Source organism: Drosophila erecta, unplaced genomic scaffold (assembly GCF_003286155.1).
Source record: "Drosophila erecta strain 14021-0224.00,06,07 unplaced genomic scaffold, DereRS2 tig00000021-arrow-pilon, whole genome shotgun sequence".
In the NCBI taxonomy this organism is placed as follows: domain Eukaryota; kingdom Metazoa; phylum Arthropoda; class Insecta; order Diptera; family Drosophilidae; genus Drosophila; species Drosophila erecta.
The window spans coordinates 5,373,207-5,400,945 of record NW_020825198.1 but is presented as its reverse complement, the minus strand read 5'-3'; the positions used below and the strand labels follow the sequence as shown (position 1 = coordinate 5,400,945).

At 42.1% G+C, this 27,739-nt stretch overlaps 6 protein-coding genes across 6 annotated transcripts; 4 read left to right on the top strand and 2 right to left on the bottom strand.

Moving 5' to 3' along the window:
- Nucleotides 1–11: 11 nt before the first annotated feature.
- LOC6544781 lies at nucleotides 12–613 on the bottom strand. The gene is made up of 2 exons (XM_001971565.3): nucleotides 577–613; nucleotides 12–521 (listed from the first exon to the last, which is right to left on the bottom strand). The coding sequence occupies exons 1-2, from the start codon at nucleotides 604–606 to the stop codon at nucleotides 75–77; spliced, it is 477 nt and encodes a 158-aa protein (XP_001971601.1). The 5' UTR covers nucleotides 607–613; the 3' UTR covers nucleotides 12–74.
- Nucleotides 614–1,139: 526 nt separating this feature from the next.
- On the top strand, nucleotides 1,140–2,209 carry LOC26526631. Its single transcript, XM_015158829.2, has 4 exons — nucleotides 1,140–1,214; nucleotides 1,274–1,379; nucleotides 1,437–1,974; nucleotides 2,041–2,209. Exons 1-4 carry the CDS (start codon nucleotides 1,173–1,175, stop codon nucleotides 2,165–2,167), a joined length of 813 nt encoding a protein of 270 aa, XP_015014315.1. The 5' UTR covers nucleotides 1,140–1,172; the 3' UTR covers nucleotides 2,168–2,209.
- LOC6544779 (spore coat protein SP96) lies at nucleotides 2,205–3,637 on the bottom strand. The gene is made up of 2 exons (XM_001971563.3): nucleotides 3,164–3,637; nucleotides 2,205–2,809 (listed from the first exon to the last, which is right to left on the bottom strand). The coding sequence occupies exons 1-2, from the start codon at nucleotides 3,608–3,610 to the stop codon at nucleotides 2,222–2,224; spliced, it is 1,035 nt and encodes a 344-aa protein (XP_001971599.1). The 5' UTR covers nucleotides 3,611–3,637; the 3' UTR covers nucleotides 2,205–2,221.
- A 543-nt stretch (nucleotides 3,638–4,180) lies between these two features.
- Nucleotides 4,181–10,934, top strand: LOC6545521. The gene is made up of 2 exons (XM_001971562.3): nucleotides 4,181–4,701; nucleotides 10,689–10,934. Exons 1-2 carry the CDS (start codon nucleotides 4,199–4,201, stop codon nucleotides 10,813–10,815), a joined length of 630 nt encoding a protein of 209 aa, XP_001971598.1. The 5' UTR covers nucleotides 4,181–4,198; the 3' UTR covers nucleotides 10,816–10,934.
- LOC6545520 lies at nucleotides 10,849–11,766 on the top strand. Its single transcript, XM_001971561.2, has 3 exons — nucleotides 10,849–10,853; nucleotides 11,001–11,552; nucleotides 11,610–11,766. The coding sequence occupies exons 1-3, from the start codon at nucleotides 10,849–10,851 to the stop codon at nucleotides 11,764–11,766; spliced, it is 714 nt and encodes a 237-aa protein (XP_001971597.2).
- Nucleotides 11,767–12,287: 521 nt separating this feature from the next.
- On the top strand, nucleotides 12,288–13,236 carry LOC6545519 (G surface protein, allelic form 156). Its single transcript, XM_026977276.1, has 2 exons — nucleotides 12,288–12,820; nucleotides 12,889–13,236. Exons 1-2 carry the CDS (start codon nucleotides 12,297–12,299, stop codon nucleotides 13,052–13,054), a joined length of 690 nt encoding a protein of 229 aa, XP_026833077.1. The 5' UTR covers nucleotides 12,288–12,296; the 3' UTR covers nucleotides 13,055–13,236.
- Nucleotides 13,237–27,739: the final 14,503 nt, after the last annotated feature.

The window sequence follows — 27,739 nt, the reverse complement described above, 5'->3', positions numbered from 1 at the left end:
GAATTGAAATATTTATTCTCTGCAAATAAGTAAATAACTTTTATTGCTCCCTGTATTTTTTGGGTGCTTCATTTTCACGCATCCAAAGGTGCCTCTCTGTCGCACTCGATTTCAGATTTCGTTATTTCACACCGGTCAACACAAAATTTTTTGGAACTAATGGAGCAGAAGGTGTTGTCCTTGCACTTTATCGCTTGGCCGGTGAGCTTGTCTCCATCGCACATTTGGAAGGTGGTGCGGCTAGTGCAGACGAACATGTTTGGTTCCCTGCAGGACGGACACGATACTTCGGCATCTGGGGTGCAGGAAGCTGAAATCGATCCCTTGGGCCAGCAGATCTTCTGGAGGCCGGTGCAAATCTGATCGACGGGACACTTTAGCACTTGGTCCGGAAGAACGCCGTTCCCGCAAAAACTGAAGTGCGTCTCGTTCAGGCACTTGACTTTATTTGATTGGCACACATTGCATGTGATGTTCCCAAGGACACCGACTGCTACATAGGATACAATCACGATGGAGCACTGAAGAAAACATCTTGGTTGAACGACAGTTTAAAGGATAGCTGTGCAATGTTACCAAAACTCTCAGCAGCTGAGTGTAGTGCATTTTGCAGGCTTCGAGTATTTCAAAAAGACTAACTGCTATCGCCATCATGCGCTTTTTAAATAGGCGCCATGTGCAAATAATTGCATCTGTTTAATGGGGTCTTACCTCCTAATATACGATCCTGATAGCATAGTACCAGGAAAATGCACTCAATGACATCACATAGTGGCGAAACAGACAAACAGTGTACTTGCGTTCCGAAACCTTTTAATATTTAATTAGCAATTAAATACTGTAAGCAGTCATTAACCCTAGGATTGACACCAGTTACTAAAAACTTTCTTCGCGCAATCCGTTTCACCCATCGAAGTCTGGTAATTAAAGCCGTTTTCGACTTGTGCTCAATGTCCGCACCCACATATCAATCAGAATCTCTGGAAACATACCCATCGGAGGATGATACACCAAGAAACCGCAATCATGTGGAAAGCCAAGTCAAATAAAACAATTAGCAGAGAAAAGTAAAAAGTAGATAAACATAGGAGACCAGACATGTAGCTATCATAAGCCAACTTTAGTACCAACAGAACCTTGACAGTGAGCGGTAGCAGTTCGGAAGTCCAAAAATGTCTCAAAGGATTGAAAGTGTGGTGAAAGGACTGGTGTTGGTAATGATGCTCTTGTGGCTATACAAAACGGAAAAGTGAAAAACAAATATGCTTCACAGGTGCTTCTGGCTTTTATGGTGGCCCAAACGGTGTCCGATTGCAATGTCTGTCAATCAAATCAAGTGGCCTGCATCAACTCGACTTCCTTTTACTTGTGCTTTGGCGGTAATAAAAGGCAGTAAATAATTTAAGAAATGTTCATTACCCTTAGTGACTTTTCAGATGGAACCCCTCACCGTGATCAGCTATACCATTGCCTAGAAGGATTCGACTGCACCAATCTCACGGCCATTTGTGTTCAGAAGAGCAGCCAGCGTCCTCCAAGCTGCGGTGATACCTCGCAATGCGGCCAGTGCAATGCCAATCGAAATTACCTATTCGCGTGCCAGAGTCGTGGCATCTTCCAGATGTGCTATGGAGCCACTAGACCCACTGGCAAGTTTGGCTACTGCCCCACGGGCACGGTTTGTGATGCCAGCAGCACTTCGATTTGTGTGCCCGAGGTCGCGGGTCAAACGCTGACCTGTGACATAAATGACGAGCTGGTGGACACCACCACTGCGGCATCCGTGACCACCGACGGTACCACTGAAAGTACCACTGAAAGTAGCACTGTGGGCAGCACTGAAAGCAGCACTGGTTCTACTGTAACCACCGAGACGCCCACTACAGTGATACCTCCAACTGCCGCCCAGATGTGTGCGCGAATAAATGCCACAGGTCTGTTTCCCAGCATTCCTGCAGATCCCTATTGTCAGCGGTGCGTACGGAATAATGCGTCAAGTTGTACACATCACACATTTTATTTAACCACTTATCTTTACAGCTACGTTAGTTGCTATTTTAAAAATAACGTTCTTATCAACTCCGCGGAATACAACTGCCCAACGGATTCCTGGTTCGTTGCTCAAACTCAGAGTTGTGTCTACGTAAATCCCGGCTACTGTCTGTAGTTTCAGCGCAATTTAAATAAACCGTCAAATACTCTTTGCCTAGGGATTCATCTTTTAATCCAAAGACACTCCATTGAGGGTTAGACTGGCCACTGTGTTGGAGCAAGTGGAGGGCACTGTGGAGACACAGGTCTTGCTGGCACTGTTGTAGTAGAGGCCACCGGGACAGGCGTACATATTGCCACCCCAAGTGCCGCCGTTCAGAAAACATTCGATGTACTGGTGACACGTGGTGCTGGCATCCGTACCCACCGGGTAGTAGCCCGCCGCCTGCATCGCCTGGCAATATGCCTCCGGATTACTGGGCGTGGGCGCAGCAGGCGTCGTGGAAGTGGTGGTTGCAGTGGTGGAGCAGGTGGACGGCATGTTGGACACACACATATTGGAGCCACTGTCGAAGTACATGGATCCCGGACAGGTGTAGGTCTGGCCAATCCAGCTTCCGCCAACCAGAGAGCACTCGATATACTGGCGACAGGTCGTATACGCGTTATATCCGACCGCGTATTTTCCCTGCGACTGAACAGCCGCACAGTAGGTGGATGCCGAGCTGGTGGATGGTGGTGCCGCTGTGGTGGAGCTGGTGGTGCCGCTCGCCGTGGTTGTGGTGGAGTCATCGGCATACGAACAGGTCGGCATCACCTGGAGAGTCAGGCACATTTATTATTTATCTTGGGGCAGAGGAAAGTCGTACTACCACACTCTTTGGAAAAGTTATTTAAGCGAGAGACATATCAGATACCTTTTCTCAGTAATAAGTCTAGTTAGTTTCGCAGCACCACTTGGTTTCCTTAAAATCATTTATAATAATTCCTGCTTTACGAAAGCAGTTTAAGTTGCATAGAAAGAGCTCCTATTTTGCTGTCACTTGGTATCACATCATACTGAATAGAATTTCTTGAAAGTTTAATTTCCGCTTAGAGTCTCAGCTTCCTGATGCACCTGTTCTTTGGCAAACACCCCATTTCCAGCCAAAAGAAGAAGAGGCAAACTTACCCCATCCGCTGGCAGACCGCATATCTGGGTGTCGTCGATGTTGCACACATAGCCGGAGGCACAGGTGCCCACCGAATCCTGGACGGTAGCTGTGCCCAGGCAGAGGGCGAAGCTCTGGGTTCCGGTGCAGGCGAATGTCTGGGTCTCGTCGCACCTGTTGCATTCCTGGCAGTCCGCCTGAATGCCGGATGCCGAGTCCTCCGGCTGGCAGAGCACTCCGCTCGAGTCGCTGGTGCAGACATAGCCGCTGGGGCAATCGGTGGGCGTGGCCGTGGACAGGACGTTTACTTGGCAGGCCTGCATCTGGGTCGAGGAATAGCAGGTCAGGTTGTTGACGGCGCTGCAGACGTTGCAGGTGGCGAGGACACCAGTCGAGGACACCAGACAACCGAGCAGGAAAAGCAGCAGCGGCAGGCCAAGTGGCGGGCAAACACGGTTAGGCGACATTTCTGGTTGCAATTGTTTTTTCCGACTGATGCTGTGGCTAGCAGGCAGGTGGCTTAAATAGAGCGTTTTTTTGGCAGCTATTTTGGAGCATGCAGACTGCTCTTAATCCCCAAAGACCTCGGCAGGCGGAACCTTGGCTACCGCTACTGCTACTGCTCCAATTTAGATAAGCTCTTGGCTTTGGCGGATTGAAATGGCTAGCATACTTTTTGGCGTTGTCAAATTTGAGTTCTTCAACTCAAAGGGAAATGTACTATAGACTCCATTTTTAAATAATTATTCTTATTTTTAAGCAATACATAAACATCAATGAATGGTAGGTTTTTATTAGCTTTATAGCTGACATATTTTGGCTTTACAATAAAATCTTAAGTAAACGTGATTCTGTTATCTTTGTTGCATGTCTTACATGGTAATTTAAATGCGATTCATAAAACTGGAAATGTATACAACTTTCGAGGTGACAATGAAAAGCAGATATGATTAGCTCTATTACTGTTCAAATACTCTAATCTCAAGTAGCTATCTGGATAAGACAGATACCTATATCTGGCTGCAGTTTGGATACAGCTCCAGTTACTCTTGAAAATGCAGCGCCACCTGCTCCGTTTGCTAATTTCGCTGGGCATTCTAGTGAAGTTTAGCCAATCCGATTGCAATATCTGCTCATCTGAGAGCAATGTAGCCTGCGTGTCCAAAAATCAGTACCAAAACTGCACGGCGAACGCAATTCCGTCAGGTGCCGTCTATACCTGTCCAAATAATACGTATTGTACGGGATTTACAGAGAAGTGCACTTCCACGGAGGCCTTTGCATCCTGCAATGACTGCAAGAAGTGTGACGGGATTATTCCATTCGCCTGTACCAGTCCCACAACTTTTGCACTTTGCAGTGCTGTAAATGAAATAACAAGCTATGAATTTTCCTGTTCCACTGGAGAGGTGTGCCTCTTACAACTTGGCAATCCTTGTGTGGCCTCACCAAACGGCACAAGTGCCTCATGTTCCTACTTCGCCGTAATCGATGATCTGTGTACCCAAAAGGCCTCCACGGGTCGCTATCCATATCCCAATGATTCCAGTTGCCTGAAGTGAGTAGCTTAAAGATAATATTAAGGGTTTTCATACCCGTTACTCGGAGAGTAAAAGGGTATACTACATTCGTTGAAAAGTATGTAACAGGCAGAAGGAAGCGTTTCGGACCATATAAAGTATATATTCTTGATCAGGATCAATAGCCGAGTCGAACTGGCCATGTCCGTCTGTCCGTATGAACGCCTCGATCTCAGGAACTACAAATGTTGTAGCACTTAAATCAGCTAAAGAAATGTTCCAAGGCTGAAGTTCTATACTCCATAACTCAACTAATTTTAATCGGATTTTGAAGTGGCATACCTCTAAATGATTCTGGCGCAATTCTCTAAAAATTTACATTCAAATTTAGAAATTTATTTTTTTTGAGTATTTTTGTAATTTTTTTGATGTAGAAATTTAAAAAAATGAAGAAATGCCCTAAGGCTGAAGTTCTAAACTCCATAACTCAGCTGATCTTAATCGGATTTTGAAGTGGCATACCTCTAAATGATTCTGGCGCAATTCTCTAAAAAACTGCATTCAAATTTAGAAATTTATTTTTTTTTAAGTTTTTTGTCATTTTTTGTATGTGATGATGTAGAAATTCAAGAAAATAAAGAAATGTTCCAAGGCTGAAGTTCTATACTCCATAACTCAACTAATTTTAATCGGATTTTGAAGTGGCATACCTCTAAATGATTCTGGCGCAATTCTCTAAAAATTTACATTCAAATTTAGAAATTTATTTTTTTTGAGTATTTTTGTAATTTTTTTGATGTAGAAATTTAAAAAAATGAAGAAATGCCCTAAGGCTGAAGTTCTAAACTCCATAACTCAGCTGATCTTAATCGGATTTTGAAGTGGCATACCTCTAAATGATTCTGGCGCAATTCTCTAAAAAACTGCATTCAAATTTAGAAATTTATTTTTTTTTAAGTTTTTTGTCATTTTTTGTATGTGATGATGTAGAAATTCAAGAAAATAAAGAAATGTCCCAAGGCTGAAGTTCTATACTCCATAACTCAACTAATTTTAATCGGATTTTGAAGTGGCATACCTCTAAATGATTCTGGCGCAATTCTCTAAAAAACTGCATTCAAATTTAGAAATTTATTTTTTTTAAGTATTTTTGTAATTTTTTTGATGTTGTAGAAATGAAGAAATGCCCCAAGGCTGAAGTTCTAAACTCCATAACTCAGCTGATCTTAATCGGATTTTGAAGTGGCATACCTCTAAATGATTCTGGCGCAATTCTCTAAAAAACTGCATTCAAATTTAGAAATTTATTTTTTTTAAGTATTTTTGTAATTTTTTTGATGTTGTAGAAATGAAGAAATGCCCCAAGGCTGAAGTTCTAAACTCCATAACTCAGCTGATCTTAATCGGATTTTGAAGTGGCATACCTCTAAATGATTCTGGCGCAATTCTCTAAAAAACTGCATTCAAATTTAGAAATTTATTTTTTTTTAAAGTTTTTTGTCATTTTTTGTATGTGATGATGTAGAAATTCAAGAAAATGAAGAAATGTCCCAAGGCTGAAGTTCTATACTCCATAACTCAACTAATTTTAATCGGATTTTGAAGTGGCATAACTCTAAATGATTCTGGCGCAATTCTCTAAAAAACTGCATTCAAATTTAGAAATTTATTTTTTTTTAAGTTTTTTGTCATTTTTTGTATGTGATGATGTAGAAATTCAAGAAAATGAAGAAATGTCCCAAGGCTGAAGTTCTATACTCCATAACTCAGCTGATCTTAATCGGATTTTGAAGTGGCATACCTCTAAATGATTCTGGCGCAATTCTCTAAAAAACTGCATTCAAATTTAGAAATTTATTTTTTTTAAAGTTTTTTGTCATTTTTTGTATGTGATGATGTAGAAATTCAAGAAAATAAAGAAATGTCCCAAGGCTGAAGTTCTATACTCCATAACTCAACTAATTTTAATCGGATTTTGAAGTGGCATACCTCTAAATGATTCTGGCGCAATTCTCTAAAAAACTGCATTCAAATTTAGAAATTTATTTTTTTTTAAGTTTTTTGTCATTTTTTGTATGTGATGATGTAGAAATTCAAGAAAATAAAGAAATGTCCCAAGGCTGAAGTTCTATACTCCATAACTCAACTAATTTTAATCGGATTTTGAAGTGGCATACCTCTAAATGATTCTGGCGCAATTCTCTAAAAAACTGCATTCAAATTTAGAAATTTATTTTTTTTAAAGTTTTTTGTCATTTTTTGTATGTGATGATGTAGAAATTCAAGAAAATGAAGAAATGTCCCAAGGCTGAAGTTCTATACTCCATAACTCAGCTGATCTTAATCGGATTTTGAAGTGGCATACCTCTAAATGATTCTGGCGCAATTCTCTAAAAAACTGCATTCAAATTTAGAAATTTATTTTTTTTAAGTATTTTTGTAATTTTTTTGATGTTGTAGAAATGAAGAAATGCCCCAAGGCTGAAGTTCTAAACTCCATAACTCAGCTGATCTTAATCGGATTTTGAAGTGGCATACCTCTAAATGATTCTGGCGCAATTCTCTAAAAAACTGCATTCAAATTTAGAAATTTATTTTTCTTAAAGTTTTTTGTCATTTTTTGTATGTGATGATGTAGAAATTCAAGAAAATGAAGAAATGTCCCAAGGCTGAAGTTCTATACTCCATAACTCAACTAATTTTAATCGGATTTTGAAGTGGCATAACTCTAAATGATTCTGGCGCAATTCTCTAAAAAACTGCATTCAAATTTAGAAATTTATTTTTTTTTAAGTTTTTTGTCATTTTTTGTATGTGATGATGTAGAAATTCAAGAAAATAAAGAAATGTCCCAAGGCTGAAGTTCTATACTCCATAACTCAACTAATTTTAATCGGATTTTGAAGTGGCATACCTCTAAATGATTCTGGCGCAATTCTCTAAAAAACTGCATTCAAATTTAGAAATTTATTTTTTTTTAAATTTTTTGTCATTTTTTGTATGTGATGATGTAGAAATTCAAGAAAATGAAGAAATGTCCCAAGGCTGAAGTTCTATACTCCATAACTCAGCTGATCTTAATCGGATTTTGAAGTGGCATACCTCTAAATGATTCTGGCGCAATTCTCTAAAAAACTGCATTCAAATTTAGAAATTTATTTTTTTTTAAGTTTTTTGTCATTTTTTGTATGTGATGATGTAGAAATTCAAGAAAATGAAGAAATGTCCCAAGGCTGAAGTTCTATACTCCATAACTCAACTAATTTTAATCGGATTTTGAAGTGGCATAACTCTAAATGATTCTGGCGCAATTCTGTAAAAAACTGCATTCAAATTTAGAAATTTATTTTTTTTTAAGTTTTTTGTCATTTTTTGTATGTGATGATGTAGAAATTCAAGAAAATAAAGAAATGTCCCAAGGCTGAAGTTCTATACTCCATAACTCAACTAATTTTAATCGGATTTTGAAGTGGCATACCTCTAAATGATTCTGGCGCAATTCTCTAAAAAACTGCATTCAAATTTAGAAATTTATTTTTTTTTTAATTTTTTGTCATTTTTTGTATGTGATGATGTAGAAATTCAAGAAAATGAAGAAATGTCCCAAGGCTGAAGTTCTATACTCCATAACTCAGCTGATCTTAATCGGATTTTGAAGTGGCATACCTCTAAATGATTCTGGCGCAATTCTCTAAAAAACTGCATTCAAATTTAGAAATTTATTTTTTTTAAAGTTTTTTGTCATTTTTTGTATGTGATGATGTAGAAATTCAAGAAAATAAAGAAATGTCCCAAGGCTGAAGTTCTATACTCCATAACTCAACTAATTTTAATCGGATTTTGAAGTGGCATACCTCTAAATGATTCTGGCGCAATTCTCTAAAAAACTGCATTCAAATTTAGAAATTTATTTTTTTTTAAGTTTTTTGTCATTTTTTGTATGTGATGATGTAGAAATTCAAGAAAATAAAGAAATGTCCCAAGGCTGAAGTTCTATACTCCATAACTCAACTAATTTTAATCGGATTTTGAAGTGGCATACCTCTAAATGATTCTGGCGCAATTCTCTAAAAAACTGCATTCAAATTTAGAAATTTATTTTTTTTAAAGTTTTTTGTCATTTTTTGTATGTGATGATGTAGAAATTCAAGAAAATGAAGAAATGTCCCAAGGCTGAAGTTCTATACTCCATAACTCAGCTGATCTTAATCGGATTTTGAAGTGGCATACCTCTAAATGATTCTGGCGCAATTCTCTAAAAAACTGCATTCAAATTTAGAAATTTATTTTTTTTAAAGTTTTTTGCCATTTTTTGTATGTGATGATGTAGAAATTCAAGAAAATGAAGAAATGTCCCAAGGCTGAAGTTCTATACTCCATAACTCAGCTGATCTTAATCGGATTTTGAAGTGGCATACCTCTAAATGATTCTGGCGCAATTCTCTAAAAAACTGCATTCAAATTTAGAAATTTATTTTTTTTTAAGTTTTTTGTCATTTTTTGTATGTGATGATGTAGAAATTCAAGAAAATAAAGAAATGTCCCAAGGCTGAAGTTCTATACTCCATAACTCAACTAATTTTAATCGGATTTTGAAGTGGCATACCTCTAAATGATTCTGGCGCAATTCTCTAAAAAACTGCATTCAAATTTAGAAATTTATTTTTTTTAAAGTTTTTTGTCATTTTTTTGATGTAGAAATTCAAAAAAATGAAGAAATGCCCCAAGGCTGAAGTTCTAAACTCCATAACTCAGCTGATCTTAATCGGATTTTGAAGTGGCATACCTCTAAATGATTCTGGCGCAATTCTCTAAAAAACTGCATTCAAATTTAGAAATTTATTTTTTTTTAAGTTTTTTGTCATTTTTTGTATGTGATGATGTAGAAATTCAAGAAAATGAAGAAATGTCCCAAGGCTGAAGTTCTATACTCCATAACTCAGCTGATCTTAATCGGATTTTGAAGTGGCATACCTCTAAATGATTCTGGCGCAATTCTCTAAAAAACTGCATTCAAATTTAGAAATTTATTTTTTTTTAAGTTTTTTGTCATTTTTTGTATGTGATGATGTAGAAATTCAAGAAAATGAAGAAATGTCCCAAGGCTGAAGTTCTATACTCCATAACTCAGCTGATCTTAATCGGATTTTGAAGTGGCATACCTCTAAATGATTCTGGCGCAATTCTCTAAAAAACTGCATTCAAATTTAGAAATTTATTTTTTTTTAAGTTTTTTGTCATTTTTTTGATGTAGAAATTCAAAAAAATGAAGAAATGCCCCAAGGCTGAAGTTCTAAGCTCCATAACTCAGCTGATCTTAATCGGATTTTGAAGTGGCATACCTCTAAATGATTCTGGCGCAATTCTCTAAAAAACTGCATTCAAATTTAGAAATTTATTTTTTTTTAAGTTTTTTGTCATTTTTTGTATGTGATGATGTAGAAATTCAAGAAAATGAAGAAATGTCCCAAGGCTGAAGTTCTATACTCCATAACTCAGCTGATCTTAATCGGATTTTGAAGTGGCATACCTCTAAATGATTCTGGCGCAATTCTCTAAAAAACTGCATTCAAATTTAGAAATTTATTTTTTTTTAAGTTTTTTGTCATTTTTTTGATGTAGAAATTCAAAAAAATGAAGAAATGCCCCAAGGCTGAAGTTCTAAACTCCATAACTCAGCTGATCTTAATCGGATTTTGAAGTGGCATACCTCTAAATGATTCTGGCGCAATTCTCTAAAAAACTGCATTCAAATTTAAAATTTATTTTTTTTTTAAGTATTTTTGTAATTTTTTTGATGTTGTAGAAATTTAAAAAAATTAAGAAATGCCCTAAGGCTGAAGTTCTTAACTCCATAACTCAACTTATGTTATTGTAAGTTTTTTTTTTCATTGTATCATTTTTTTCCCGTGCACAATTATATTCTAGAAAATGTTGAAATTTCTCGTTTGCACTTCCACTAGCTGAGTAACGGGTATCTGATAGTCGACGAACTCTTGTTTTTTACTACAATTCTTTATTTTAGGTATGTCTACTGCTTTCGCAAGGGTTCCACCTGGTCCGGAAGTTCCTGGCAGTGTCCTTCAAGCAAACCGTACTTCAGTGCCACCACTTCCAGCTGTGTAGTGACTAAGCCGGCAACATGTGCCTAATGCAATATTATAAAAAGTAATTTGATAGATTGAATGGGGTATTAAAACAAAAACTGCTTTTTATCATTGGACAAATTGACTTTATTAATTCCCTAGCCATAAGAACTCTTTGTTGGAAGTTCTAGTTTCACCGAGTGATAAGATAGCTGCGAGAGCATAAAGCCAACTAGTTGACACCAATATAGCCAGTTTATTGCAAAGATGCTGATCTGGCTAGCACTCGGAGTTTTCTTGGGCATCCATATACTCGGTGCCCGTGCGGTTTGCAATGTGTGTGCCTCCGTGTCCAATGTGGCCTGTATATCGAACACCGCATTTCAATTCTGCTCCGGCAGCGCCTTGCCTTTTGGCCCCGTTTACAAGTGTCCCACGGGCTATTATTGCACGGCAAATGACGCTACGTGCAACACAGATGTGGCCCTGAGATCCTGTATAGGTTGTGGCACCTGCAATAGTGACAACACTTTTGCGTGCCTCACCGCGACGACTTTTGCCCTGTGCCTGGGAACATCGACTCCTTCCCAGATCGTCGGAAGTTGTGGCTCCAGCTATGTCTGCGATTTCGATAATCCGTATATTTGTGGTAGTCCAGCGGCGGGGTCACAGGCCACTTGTCCAGGTGATAGTACTGGCACTGGACTGGATGTCTCCGCAGTAACACCTACCACCTATTGTTCCATCGTCCAGCAGCACGGTCGATTTCCCTATGGCATTGATCTCAACACGACCTGCAGGCAGTAAGTACCTAAAATTCTATTACGTCTTGTATCTAAATTAAACACGCCAATTATAAGGTACATATATTGCTTTCTGAATGCAAATAACTGGGCGGGAGGCCTCTACTACTGTCCTGGGCAAACCTACTTCAATAGCTCATCCAGGTATTGTGGCACCGAAGTGCCAGCCAGGTGCACTGATGGAATCGCCAGCTTGACACTTACCAGTCCATAAATATCATAGTAACTGGGAGTCTTGATTAGAATCCTTGCTAAAAATAAATGATCCTGATTTTTATATAAATAAAGATACCGTCTTCTTCTCGTATGGAAGTAGGCACAAACCACCAAAACTTGCACCACCCAAACGGATGTGCAGTTGAGTTCGTCATTGAATAAGTTTCAATGCAAAGAGTTTTATTATGTGCACCATAAACTGATAAACTAATTAAATCAACTGGGTAAAACGTGACCTTCTGTGTGGTGCCGAAAACAAAGATATACATAACTGGAATTCTAAAATATCAAAACATTCTTATTGAAACAGTGCGAGGCTTTATGCGATTCATATTTGTAGTAGCTATATTTGAACTTGTACTCTATTTATATAATTGTGTTAAGTGTTTAAGTCACGTGCATAAAATGCGAGCGCAACAATGAAAACAAATCTATTGAAAAAGAGATTAGCAAACTGCACTGGGATAAGATAAGTCCCACTAGATAAATTGGGTTGCAGGGTTTCCATTTCCTCAGTTTCATCCAAAGATGCTGCGCCTACTGATCGTTCTGGTATTTTGCATCCTGGGCTGCCAGGCAGCCTGCAATACGTGCAACACCAATGGCGTGTCCTGCATATCGGAAACGGAGTTCCAGTTCTGCTCCTCCGCCAGCGAACCCATCGGATCCTTGTACACCTGCCCCACCGGATACTATTGCACGGAGAGCACGCCCATTTGCAGCTCGGTGGCATCTTCGGCAGGTTGCGCAGGATGCAATAAGTGCAGCACGGATAATCGTTTTGCTTGCACCGGTCGGAATAGCTTTGCGCTGTGCCTAGGTAGTTCTACACCCAGCACATCGATTGGCGGAAGTTGTGGCACTGATTACGTATGCAACGTGGAAAATTCCAATATCTGCGGTAGTCCCACCACATACGCAGTATCCTGTTCCGGATCAAGTGCGCCCAACTGCGATTCCACGACCATCACAGATGCCACCGAGTATTGCCGAAGCATTCAAACAGCCGGGAAATATCCTTATGGCGGAGTTACCTCAACCACCTGCAGGCAGTGCGTACCCACAATAAGATTCCCTATGTGCTAATTTAATTTCCACTACTAATATATTTCCATTCCAGATATGTGAACTGTTTCACGGCTGCTGGTATTTTCTACGGAAATGTGTACACCTGTCCCGGACACACCTACTTCGACAGCACCTCAAAACTTTGCACCACCCAAACGCAGGCCAGATGCTCGGATACTGTATCTTGTTTGACTCTGAATGACCGATTGCTGCCGTAGAGTGTGGATTCAAGGGCCTGGGTATCTTTATTGCGGTAATTAACACGGGGCAAGGGTATCTAAATCACATAAAGTGCACTGGAAAAGCCAAGGCTGTGCTGCCGAGAGCCCTAATTTAATTGGCTTGTGAGACTTAACTTTAATGACACTACCATGAGTGATACAAATGGCTCTAATGTATTTTTAATGTATTTATGCATTAAATGAAAAACTGGTGATTTAATTAAATCGAAATTCAGAAATTCAGAAATTCAGAAATACCGAGAAATTCCGCCCAAATCCCCATTACATTTGCAGTTCATCAACAGAACGTGGCTTAATGAACAAAGTGCAACTTAAATCGATTTTCCCTCCATTTAATTTGCGCGAGCATTTTTCCCCACAGATGCTTCACATTCAATCCACAACCACTTGCACTGCCAGCCCAAATTGTGGTCTATGGCCTTTATGACGTATACGCCACGTTGGCACTTGCACCTTGCAACTTTTGCTGGCCTCGCAGGCAGAAGTTTGGAGAGAACTCGCATACAATTATGAAGTGTGCCCAGTTGCTTTCAGAGCTTTTCCCTTCTTGGCCCAGCACATGCCATAAAAAATCCGTGTGCCAGACACTCGCAGATTTTTTCCGTTCGGTTCACTTTTCCCCCACTCTTGCCATCAGTTGATGTGGGTCAGCTACATGGCCACAAGGGTCGCAAAAGTTTGTGGCCCGGTGGCATGCCACCGAAAATTCAATTCGATCCCAAGGCTGTGCCACAAAGTTTTCATTCAGTGTTTTCGGTTTCAATGGTCTCGCTTTCACACGCCCCAAAACCCTAGCAACGACCTCTCCATTTCCCCCTGCCCAAATTGCAACCAAAACACGCACAAAGTTTCTCCTGTGGCTACGTGCACAATGTGCAATTGATTGGGGGGATGGGATGTGCAGGAATTCCGGCTCCAAGTGCGGAGGTGACTTGCACACACTTTGATGGACAGATTTCTGCGGTCCACTGAGGTAATCCCCGAGTTCCATTAAAGCGAAAGACAAACCGCATTCTTGCTGAAATCTGTATATTTTTAATCGGTATACATCGGTTTAGGCCTAGTCGCTTATCTATACAATGCCAACAATGCCGTATATTTTTGACCAGGGTGATAATCTCGCTGTAGGCGTTGGATTTTCTTCGCTTCCTAAACGTTTTAATTTAGATTTATGACGCTAGGACACATATAGATACTTTAGGAAGGCAGGCAAATTATAGAATCACTTAAGCGAAATCCGCGATGACTTCAGATTATGAATAGCTTTGAAAAACAATATTTTTCTGTGGAATTTTTAGACCTGAAACGGGTGAGGTATTAGCTCGTTTTTCGTATACAAAAGAAAATGAGTATATGCGATAATTTTGCGCTTAGTTCATATGCCAATATATTATATTTGTTTTCTAAGAATCTGGATGTCAGTTTTCCACCAAAATGAATAGCCACTTCAATACTTTTATGAATTTAATAATTATTTGTCCTTGCTGCAGCCTCGACTGTATCTTCTTAAAATATTCCCCCTTTTAGTAGAGCAAATACGAATTGCTGGGGGCTTTTAGTTCGCTCTCAACTTTTATTTTCACGCAAAACTTTTGTCCCAAAACCAGCAGATAATGCATATTTCATCAGCTATGTAATCATGGTACTCACGTTCCGTTGCCACATGTGCCACACCAACCAGCCCCCTAATTTCCAGCCGCGAGATAAGTTTCTGTTGTTCTTGCGACTCATCAACGTCGAGAATCAACAGACCCGACGACGTCGTCATCATCCTCATCGCGTCATAGTTATCCACGCCGGCGTGGATGTATATAAATATAAGTATAATGGCACTGCACTTAGGCCAGATGAATTCATTAATTATTTCCCCTAATAGAATAAGAAAACGAGGAAGTCTTACTAGACTAATTAAATTGTATGGCACAGAGGCCCTGAAACTGCAGTACACCAGTACAGCTACTGATGAATGCCCGTCCCGAACTTTAAGGCCCTTGTTTGGCAAAAGTCTTGAATGGCAGCCACTCGAGGCGTCCTTTCACCTGTCGCCGTCTTTGTATTTGTCAAGCAGCCCGCTTCAGAGCTCCTCGCGATTAATTTTAGCCACGTTGAGCAGCCGGCTTTAATGCAGCCAGCCAACTCGGCGAAGCGAACCAGCTGCGAAAACAGGCCTCGTCGAACCGCCTTCGAGGCATCTGGAGCGTGCTTAGTCGGCGGCTGACATATCATCGCATCTGAATGCGGTTGCCCGGACGCCTTTAAGCGCCAGATATGGCCTCTTTGGGCCAGATCCCCACTGAAATAAGGCCAACTGCAAATGGGCTTTAAATAGCGGAGAGCGCCCGCTGTTTGTCCTGTTGGTGCATGTGTGTGCGCAGGCACTGCGAGAAATTGGTGCGAGTGAAACCAAAATTAGTGCATCTTTGCAAGCTCTAATGTTTTATGCGATAGTTGTTGCACCAGTCAAATGCTTTCCATGACATCATAGCAGCTTTAATGTATTTATGTACATCCTAAGAGCTGGCCAATATTTTCTCTCAGTGTGCAGTTCATCTTGTGGGCGCCTGTGAGTGTGTGTGTGAGTAACTATTTTCCTTATTAGAATGTTGGCTTATTTTATATTCCCTTGCAGCGCTATTTCTATCATTGCTGCTGGCTCTGGGCTTTTAATTAAAGTTCCATTTCCATCTGTTGTTTCGGATCGTCGGCCGAAATTGCGGCATGGCGCCAGTTGGGCCTACGACCCAGCACCACCCCCACCACCCAATCACTGAACCACCAGGCCAGCACCACCCAAAGCACCACCCCATCGACAGATAGCACCGCCCACCTGCGGCGATGCCCCTGGCGACTGCAATTAATTTATTTCGTTTCTCGGTTTCAATGGGCAGGTTGCCTATTAGTTTGTTTATCCATTAATTTCGGGTTAATTGGCCCTACTGCCAACTACATTGAACTATAGTTTTGTTTATTTCGCTTTTGATTGCGTTGAAACTATGGAAATGGGTTTGGTTTTCAGTCAGCAGCATTAGTTTTTAGTGAAACTTAAAGGCTGCTACAAAAAGAGTGCTTAGTAATAACCTTGAACGATTATTGGTTTAAAAATATACAAGTATATTAGCTTAGCAATCGATCAACCACAATAATGAACTCCTAAATATTTACTTTAAAATGTGAATAATTTTCGATATTCGTCTTAAAGTATAAAAATCTTTTTCCATCCCACCCTCACAGTATTAAAAGCATTTAAAAATCGCTTCAACTTTATAGAACCATTTAAGCCGTAACAAACTTGGACCCCAAACGTGACTAGCAATTATAAATATGCAAAAGTGCGCCAAACCGCTCGGTAGTTAATCCTGCACCGCCAAAATAAGAGCAACAGCACACGTAAACACGAAAACAACAACACGTCGAGACCCCAAAGCCCCACCCACGCACACAAATAGGTTGACAGTTCAAGTACACGAGCTTGTCGAACAATTTTGACACAGCCATGCGATGGGGTCAACGAGGCCATGGCCCAAACGCCCATGCATTATTACATAATGCGGCCATGCAGCTGCCCCACCCACAACAATGCCGGCGATCTGGATGAAAGGGTGGTGCCAGGTGGCAAACAGAGGTGGCAAGGCTGCCGCGTTTACTCAAGTTACAGGGTAGCACCGCAGCACCGTTTCAGTTACTGATCAAAACGAAAAATGTATCCAAATGCGGACGAATTAGAGATACAATGTGAAAATATTCACACTATAATACCACATTTTTTGGACTATTGGATGAGTTGGTAGTGCTGTGCTAAGATATGGATAATTAAATATCCATGATTAAACCTAAGTATAACGTTACAAAAAACAATATTTTTAAAGGATTCATCTTGTGAATTTGCATGTTTGGTTAGTGAATGGAATGGCAAGGAAACAAAGCTTGATACTAAAAATGTAACGTATTAAATGCAACTTACCAGATCTTGAGATAGGTACCCTCTATAGCCCCATTTTAGCTGCCCATCCCTGGCTCCAAAGGACGAGTGCTGGAAAGGCAGGATGGATGCATATGTATACGGCAAGCCAGGGATTCCGGGCTGGCTTGAACGGTGGAATGGATGAGGCAGACCTGCATAATGAAGCGCAGTGGCAAATGCGTCACATGCCGTGAGCTGTGAACTATGTGCTATGTGGCAAAGGGAACTGTCAGCGGCCAGGATGACAGACTGCCACAGAGTCGTATCTTTTGACCTGTCAGTGCCTCCGCCATGTGGGCTTACGACTATGAACTGGCAAACTCATTCATAAATAGTTAATGCAAACTTAAGTAAAGCCCTCAAAAAGCGTACTTCATTGAAATGAGTTTAACAGTTGGATTTTCATATTGCAAATGAAATGAAAATGTACGCCATGGTAAATCTGGTCTGTTTGCCAGGGGAAGGTAAATAATGCACTTAATTTTTATTTCGATGCAACCGCCATAATCTGCTTTTTAAGCGTGTTATGTTATTGTCAGCGCTTTAATTGAACTGCACAGTTCAACCAATTGGGCTGTCTTTAAATTAGCCTTAAAAGTATCGCAAATTTAAAAGGAACATGACCACAGAATATCTATCTGCAAGTTTGATAGCTACCGAGGCGTTTTGTACACAAATAACTTCGTGGCTAACTCACTTGTATAATGTCATTACTCGTAAAGTGCGTGTGTTAATGTGTACCCATTAACTATATCGTTGTTTTTAGCTGATTGTCACAAATGACCAAATTAAGAGTGCGTGGCACGGCTGTCCAACTATTCGACAGACGGCCATTTGCAATGGGCTGTGATTAGCAGACAAATGCAGGTCAGCTCTTAATTATTCAAGCCCATTAGTTTTTTATGCCTTTAATGCGCTGTTTGATGCAAATTCATTTGGTGGCAGGTTGTTTTGCTTTTTATGCACAGATTCGCTCACTTTTTAAAGCACGTTGTAACTAAGAATTGCTCAAATTTATGGCGCGTTGCAATTTGCCGCAAATTGTTTTCGGACACATTTCTGAAACGACTAATTAAGTTGGGATGCGATCGAATATGTTCATTTTGAATGAAGCCGCTGCAGAGCAGCAGTTAATTAGGTTGCGCATAGAATAACTTCGATTTAAAAGAAATTAATTATACACAGTTTAATTGTGCTAGTTTAAATAAGTAAATGCACATTCCATTATGTATGAAAACACTTTCTGAATGTCCCCTGTTCCCCAACCAAACATTCATTTCAATCGTCAATTAAAATAGATTGCAATGGCCCATGCAAATGACTGTAATTCACCCAGCGGATGGAGTTGGCTGCTCCATCTGAGAGATTCGCCTCCTTGGCGGCCTTCTAACCAGTCAAAGCTCACTGGCAGATGGGCATTAATAACGCAAGATAGCCCGCTTGGAGAATGCGGAACCCAGATGGCTGACCATCCATCTGACCATCCATAAATCAGCCGGCGGTGTGGGAACAGCCAACCGCTAATTGCCGCTGGCAAACGACAATTGTCGCAGCCAATTGCCGATTGACATGTGCAAATTGTAAGTAAATTATTTTATAAAAGTCAAACATTGTGACGGCTGCTATCGAAACGGGCACTTATCCGAGTACATATATATTTGTCTTATCTATTGCATTTTTTGCACAACGCCAAATCTGTGGTGCTGTCATACGTGGGTAGTTTTATAACCATTTTTGCCACTTCTAATCGCCCTGCACAGAGAGAAATCTATAGTTCGAACAACGCATTTGCTAAGTCTGAATTTTTATAAATTTATTTCGAAACAATTCTTCAAGAAAAAAGCCAGAGCTTTTAATGTAGTTGGCGCAATCAAATATATTTCCAATAACCTATTTGCTTGTTATTTTAAATATTCATGTAACAATTTAGCAATTTTGGCATTCTTAATATAATTGTTATTGTACCGAATAAGGTCTGAAACTGTACAACTTCCGCATTAAGGTTTCAGGATCAGCATAGTTAGTTATATGTTATATGTTCCCTGTGTACTTGCAGCAGTACATATGAGTTCTATTCGCGTGTGGACTTCAGCTGATAAATCATGTGGCAATAGCCGAGAGTGGGCAGCACTCACTGGTGTCCACATGCAATAAGTTGCAGCATTGCAGTTGACCGCCGTGCCGCAACCGTCGACCCACAATCCCATTGCACAACCGCCCTGGGAGGAGGCTGCTGGGTGGCAAGTGGCAAGTGGGTGGTGGGTGGTGGAGTGGGTCAGTTGCCTCGGGAAAATAGAGCCATTAAGTGGCCTGAGAGAGTGGGCTACTTTCGCCGTTCACTGCGATACTTTCATTACTCAAATAGCCGGACACTCAGACGCTCTGAGGGCTGGCAATTGGCCTCCTCGGAGTTCCGCCCCATCGCCAGTGGGTCACTTAGTCACTCAGTTACTCGGTCACCCAGTCGGCAACCTCTCCATCCGGCGGACTCCTATTTAATTTTGTGTTGCGTGCGTAGGAAATGCGCTTAAATGGCCGCTAATTGCAATTTGCTGTGAAAATTGCAATGCAATGAGCGCGAATTAAATTAAAACGCCGCCGCAGCGCAAATATATATCATTTGTTTCGCTTCCCTCCAATTTTTGATCAGCAATTGTTTGCCGAGAACTCAATCAGTTCGGTCAAATACCTATTGGCCGTACAAAATATTTAATCAATGTAAATGGCATCTGACATCGCCGCCCCTTTTTCATTCAATCGACCGACTGTCGCCTTTCCGATGGCGACGGTGGCGCCTCGTTTAATGACTATTATTGCTATGGGATGGTATACGTAATAAATATACTGGTGCAGGTTAATATTTGCACTGGCCAGATAGAGCAAACAGTGCCTGAACAGTAATTAATATAGTCACTTTTTATGCAGTTAAATTTGATTGAATTAATGCATTTTTATATCCATATTTAGTGGCACTCTTTTTATATTAATGGACTAATCATTTGTTTATTTGCTTTTTTCAAAACCAATTTTATTGGTTGACACGCCTTTGCATGTTTTCATAACAAACACGAGGAATTTAATGTCCCCTTTATATAAAAAATGTATTTCTATCAATATCTAAGTAGAGAGCTTCCTCATTGGGAATAAACAATAACTGCATGGGCTTTATTATTTTACAATAAAATATCACCTGCCTGGCACATTATTGTTGGTCGCCATGAATAACATTTTGCATTTGCATAACGAGTTGCAATTAAAAGTATCGCGACTCATCTGCGAAGTCGTAAATTAGGAATGCAACTATGTGCGATGTTTGCCACTTGGCCTCAATCATTTATCACTCGGATCGCAACGCCTCCCATTGGGATTGTGGCAGTTGATTGTCGCCGCAGTTGACTCAATCCGGCGACTGACGTCATGGCCTGCATTTGGGATTCCTCTTTTACAATGACGCTGCTGCACTGGCAGTGCAATTGGCGCCAGAGGAAGTCCCAAGGTTGCGTGCCAGCCATTTGGTCACCGATTTTCGGGCTGCCGCCACCCCCAATCTAGCGCCCGCTTAGACGACCTTGCCCCGCAGCAGCAGCAGTGGCAGCAGCAGCAGCAAAATGGGCGACAGTGCCAAATATCGATTGCAGCTGCGTAATGCATTTTTCAGGGCCCCAGTCTACTGGGTACCTAGTTTGTTGTCCCGAAGCGAAAGCGGATCAAGGTCGTCGATTTGGGTGACTCATTCAGTGAGGACGTCTTTGCACATCTTTTCATAAATCGTTACCAGCAAAAAAACGAAAGAGATGCGGCGCCATTCAGAAATATATTTCAAAAACTGACTTGGAGTTCTCAACAGTGTTCCTTGTTCAAAATGTTATTGTGACGTTCATTTATTTAGTATCATAGGGGTGGTCTGCAACCCTACATCTTCGAGTTCCTTATAAGGTAAGTTCCTTAACACAATACCATTACGTCGTTTCCTATGTGAAATTGAGGCTCCCAGCGAATCCGATTCCTTCACTGACCCTGTTCATCTGCATCCACATCTGCATCTGTAATTTCGTGGTCATTTAGCTGGTGTTCGATGGACCGCCAGAGGATTGCGGTTGCATCCCCCGCTTGGCATTTGCGTTCTGATTATGTTGTTGCCTTTGATGTAACAACACCGCCATTGTTTCGGTTAATTAAAATTTGTGGTTGCCGCATGCATGCCGTTGGCTGAGTGTGCGAATTTCACTAAATTAGTGCGGACTCTTCAGCTCAGCTCAGCTCAGCTCAGTTTGGTTTGGTTGGGTTGGGTTGGGTTCGCCTTTGGGTTTGGTTCTGGTTCGGGTTTCTGGGCTCTGGGCTCTGCCTGTTGCCGTTGCCTTAAATATTTAATATGCAGAGCTTCGATGCGGACGGGCATGAAATTGCCGCACTTGAAGCAGCCCGGGCCGTTCTGTTCTGTTCTGTTCTGTTCTGGTTGGAGTCTGGAGCTGGGCAAGAAGTTATCTGCATTCCAGCAGAACCAGTTTGCCGCCCCATCCTCTGGTTCCTGCGATGCAGGCGCGGTGATTCATGCACCATCCACCAGACTCAGCAGCGTCCGATTTGGCCGTCTTTGTTTCGCCTCGCTTTATTTTACGTTGCCATCTTGGTGTCGCGAATCTGTTGGATTCCCACGCCGGTTGTATGAAATAGCTGGAGCAACGGGGCGTATACGTAATCAGGACGGTTCGTCGGGTCGTTAGCCAGTTGGCTGGCCCCGAAAACTTTTCGCATTTCGCAGCCACGCATGCCAACCTTTTCATGACAAACTTCACTAGCCACCTAGCCATCACAACTCGAAATTCTTCCACCAGCTGGAGAGCCTCAATACGCAAAAATCTTGTTAAGCTCTAAGCCCCCTTTTGCTGCCACCGATGGCAACCATTAAACTTGTTTCCTGCTTTTTCCAGGCGGAGTTGGCAGTGAGGAAAAGGAATTTTATAGAATTTATGGCTGTCTCTTCGAAGGGATCGCAAACTTTTTCCAGAAAAGTTACAGCTGAAAGTTATTCGTATCTTTTTTCGGCAGCTTCGATGGACTTACTGAAAATTCTCAAGGATTTTCGCTTTTCCTAAGCGAAAGTTAATCTGAAGTTATGCATAGTTTTCGGGCTAGTAGCATACTTAGTTGCTTCTACTTAAGCCATGAAATTTATTTCCCTTAGTTTTTACTTATGCAAAGAAAACATGTTCAGTTAAGATAAAAATAAGTGAACAATAATATAAATCATGTGATCTGTTTGGGCCAATACTTTATGACTAGCAATAATTTGGAAATATTTTAAGCATTTCCATGCTTTTGTCAACAAGTAAACAATGTGAGGCGCAGATTTATTTCATCTGATATAAGGCAATCTTAAAATTTGTATGACATTCCGGATTTAGCCTTAGGCAACAGCACATTTGGAGGATAAGATTCCGATCGCGTATACAAATATTCCATCAACATAATGTGGTTCAACAAATTTTGAGCGGCCCAACCTCCTGCAAAGTCAAAGGAGATGGGATCCGCGATAAGATCCTTGCGACACACGACAATGGCACAAACGACCCCGAATCGGCATAAATAAAACCGCTGAAGATTTGTGTTTGAGCTACTACACACAAACACACACGCTGCGTGGAAAGTGAGGACTTTTTGGCCAAAACCCTTTTGGGCCACAGCAACTTTCACGCGTTCCGGCGAAGACAATGTTATCATAGGCCCATATTTGTGCAGGATGCGAAGGGAACGAGCTGAGGCAGCGGTGATGCCGCATAAGAAGAACGCAAAACTCGTATTTAAAAAAGACCGGGGAACAAAAAATGTTTAGGTACCGAAATGAAAGAAAACGAGCCACAGAAATTCCAGGCCAAAGAGGCCGCCGCCCAGGCTCTCAGATACATTCACACAGCCACAGATACAGGTACAGATACAGATACAGCTGCAGATACAGATGCTCGAGTGTGTTGGTTCGGGGGAGCTCTTCATGCGCAGACGCGCAGGCAGAAAAGTTGCACGAATTCGCGAAATTGGCCACCGCAGCAGCAGAAGTAGCATCCACGGGAGCCACGGATCTGGGGATACATATTGAATTTCATGGATTGCCATTGCCGGCTGACCTTTACCCCAAAAAGCCAAGCCCAGGATCCACGCTTCCTGCGCCGAGTTATTAAACAAGAAGGCGAATGCGAGCGCAGTCCGCTCAACTTAATTACGGCCAAGCCGGGGAGCAATGTAAATTGCCCGGACGCCTGTCGTTTATTTATAGAAAATAATGAATTGAACAGGTGAGATCGAGCCGATGATAAGCATAGAAATTCCAGCATACCCGCACACACACACGGCACAGTCGGACCAACAAAAAGCCAGGAAAAAATTGAGCAAAAAAGGAAAACAAAACCAAACAAGCCCGACCAAAGGAAGCTCAACTGCAGTTGCCAGTTGGCATTGCGAAATCGGCGAATGGCGAGCTGCAAACTGCAAACTGCGAACTGCGAACTGCGAGCCGGGCAAAAAGCAGAAAGCAATCCAATTTACTGATTTATTTCTTATTTTACTTTGACTATGCAGCAGCAGCAGCAGCAACAGAAACCACAACGGAGGCAGTCACGGCAGTAGCTTCTGCGCCTCGAACTGAGTGCAGCATTCAGCAATACACAGAGAGAAACGAAGCGAGCATGCATCAAGCTCGATGTAAGAAATGTGTTTCTAAGTTGGGTTTCCACACAGCACAATTCGCAGTCAAGCATACATACAAAAATTAAGAATAATTAAATACACTTGGTAGCCTAAAACCATATTTGTATGCCATATGTTACTATGCCATAGTGCAGTATGCAAGAAGTAACCCAGATTTTCTGTCTGTGCACCCGAGCTTCAGTGTCAGTTGGCTCTCCTCGGCCGATGGAGTTAGTGGGCTCTGCATGGCTTCGCTTTGATCTTGATGGTGGGCTGCGACGCCTGACAACGATGACGAGGCACCACAGCCCCTTCCCCTGTGCCTGCCCCCGTGCCTGCCACATTCCCCGCCCCTGCCCCGCCCCCCACATCATCGTCATCTACATCTGCCAGCCTCAGTCAATACAAAAACACACAAGTACAAGGGGCCAGGCAAAAAGAAGTCCAGGAGTGCAACGTAAAAAATGCAAAAGGGAAATCCTTGCTGGCTTGAAGAATTCGGGAATACCCTATCCTCTCACTACTATCGACTAAGCACTAAAACGTAAATGAAAAACCAATTACTGGAGATAGTATTCAACTTAATACTATATACAAGTAACAAGTCCATTAAGAACTATAGTTTTTTTAATAACTCTTCGCTTTTAAAAATCTTCATATGGAACTTATATTTTACTGATAACTCTGCGCTTTTAAAAATCTCCATAAAGAACTTGTGCATACTTTTATTGACAACTCTTCGCTTTTGAAAATATTTTTCCGACTGCCCCAAAACTGCCGCACAGTTTAAGAAACGGAGAAGAGAAAGGGCCATCAGTGGTATTGCGGCAAGGCAAGAACAATTTGAAGATTCTTGTAGGCAAAAGCTGCTGGCTGCTGGCTGCTGCCAGCAGTTGCTGTTCTCGTTGTTGTTGGCTGCACAAATGCAGATGCCACGACATTATTTTTGCCACTTGGCCGATGGGAGCCGCTCCGCCATCCAATATCCACCAACCAACGTGCCACATACAACAGGGCCGGCCGCAAAGCGATGACTTGGTTCGCATCTTTGTCGCTCATGCTTTATTTAAGGTTTCATGTATAAATATTTTTATTTATTGTGCAACACATTCGCACACGTTGCGAGCCTCACTTCGGGATGCCTTACTGCAAGGCACGACTGCAACTGCAGCAGCAGCAGCCGCAGCAGCAGCAGTGGCAGCGGCAGCAAGGCGACCCGATCTCAAAGGCAATGGCAACTATAATGATGATGATGTGTAAACTCGCGGTGGGACGCTTAATTTCTACCTTGGCCAAGGCTCCGGATTGGAATGGGTATTGGGTTCGGCTTTGGCTTTGGCGTTGGCTTTGGCCAGCCGATGCATCGACCGAGTTGCCATGGGTAGGGCAAATATAAATACCACTGTGCCCGCATTTAACATATATGTATGTGCCGCATCTGTACATACTTGTATTTATTTGTGGCAGAGTTCTCCTTGCTGCACTGTTGCCAAGTGCAGTCCGTCCGCCAGTCACCGTCGTTCCGTCCATCCGATGCGATATCGGCCGCCCAGGGCTAGTTTATGGGCCCGGTCAGAAGGAGTCTGGCCCGCTGAGTGCAGTGGGAACTGCACTCCACTCCACAGCCGCCGGTCGAGATGCGAAAGTGATAATACAAATATGATGGGGACCATAAAAAGTGAGTGGGCCAACGGTGGGAAAGTGTCTGGGGTGGGGTTCTCGGCATGTTCTCCATTTCGTGACGGCTGTGGGTGTGGGTGCTTAAAATGTAATGGCTGTAAATGTTCTATTTATAGGTCCGAGTGGGTAGAAATGAAATGCTTTAATTCGGGTTTTTCGGATTTGTAATTAATTTTAATCTCAAAGCCATGGAAATCATACCACTAATTAATATAAGCACTAATTAGGATAAGCTTATGGTGATTGCAAGCATAGTACCTTCATTTTATAACAAGGATAAGCGATTTTTGATTGAAACTTCAGCTGCTGACATCAACTGCCAACTTGTATTACTAGCACTTGTGCTTCCATTCAAAGCCATTGGCATTACGATCATCCAACAATCATCATCATCGTCGTGGACTGGAGCTATCAGCAACCTAGACCCAATCATCGAGAGCAAGAACAAAGGCAGCAAAAAAATCGATTTCATTCATACGCAATTGCGTTGAAATCTGTCAATGACACGTTCTCGATGCCCGCCTGCCACCCCCTGCACCTTCGCCTGCTGCACCCCACCCCACCTCACCCCACCCAAATGGGGCTCCACCAGTGCCCCAAAGGCAGTTCCACTGTGCCCTTTCCAGTTGCTCTGGAAATATCCCTGCCACTGACAGACCATGGCCCAAAGCTCTGCCATCCGAGCTACTAGCACCTGCATAGAGGATTATGCACTGAGAAAAATGCTTCGCATTGGAACTCCCTCAAAAAATGATACACCTTTAAGTGGTGGTGTTCTTTTAAATTGCATACTCTTTAATGCAGATATGAACATATCAGATCTCGCAATATTTTAATGAGAAATATAAATAGGATCACACTTCCTTTTTCCCCAGTGTACGCTGAAGGTGGCAGGTGGTGTGTGAGGGGGCTGGTGGGTGGCGGACGCACACTCATCACGGCCATTGACAAGTAGGTGTCAGGCAGAAGGGTCAAGGGGGAAATGCTAGCGAGGAACGAGCATCAGGACCACTTTTTGACACAAGTAACTGGGCTGGCACCCTTGCCCAGGGTCACGGGGGTGGTGGCGAGGGGGGCACACCCATCACAATGTGCCAAATCAGGCACAAAATCCAATATCCTACAATGAAATACAATTACACGGTGCACACAGTGAGATTTGGCTCGGCCAGGGTAACAAATAATTTGTGATTTCCAAAAATAATTGCCACAAAACGGGATGTGCTTGTGGTTGACTGTGTGCGCGGTTCGTGCGTGACTTTTCTCGCAGTGTAGGGCCCCTGCATTGATTGTTACATGATGAAGTGCTATCGATGTCTGTTTCGTTTGACTGATTCCCAGATTCGATGGAAAAACGAGCAGCCCTCGAGGGGCGGCAGGTGTGTGCGTGAGTATCTCTGCAAGTGAGAGTACGAGTACGCGTATCTGTATCTGTATCTGTATCTGCGTCTGTATCTGTGCAAGTAGCGTGTGCGACTGTGTGCGGGGGCATGGAATTTTCAAGACCCTGTTACTGCAAGTGCCGCCCAGGTCTTTTAAAGTGTAAGAAGACGAGGCTGGCATTCAAATCTCTGCCCCCAGCTCGATGACTTCACACATTCCACAGCGAACGCGAGGGGTGTGGGATCGAAGAACTTCCTTGAAAACCCCCCGTCTAAGCCAAGCGACGAACTTAAACGTCGAACCAGTTTTTGGTGAATGAAAAGCCAGCGAGCCCAAAGTTGCACACAAACTCCAAACTCGCAGCAGAAGAAACCCGAAGCGAAGTACCAGAAAAATTTTGGTGGGCAGGGGCGGGGGGCCAGCGAAAAGGGGCAGCCGGCAGCCTGGCAGCTAAAATATAATAAAAAGAAATTAAAATAAAATTCAAAAATGTGCAAAACGAGACCGAGACCAAGAACGAGAACGAGAAATGCTGCATGCCAGTCTTCGGGCCAGAGGGAGCTGGTACTGGAGAAGAATCTCCGTGGAACCTGTTGGACCAGTCACACACACAGTCACGCACACCATCAGCCAAATGCCACCAACGTGTTTGTGCCAGGATAAAAGGCAAGCCGGGTCGCTCCATGGGCATATGTATGTCCATCTCTTTTCGGCCTGCTCCGGAGGATTTCAAGTGTAAAACGCTGTCGCTTGTGGAATGCGCACACACACACACACACACACACGTAGATACAACTGCATAGATAGCCCAACACTTGGCCATATTTTGGTGCACTAAATCAAGCGTTTAAACGAAACTCGAGTTGGGCCACCAAGACAACAACAAGCCGAGCTCAAAGCGCTCATATTTTCCGGATCGCCAAAAAGAAGCACCATAATTTATAGATGCCGTTTGA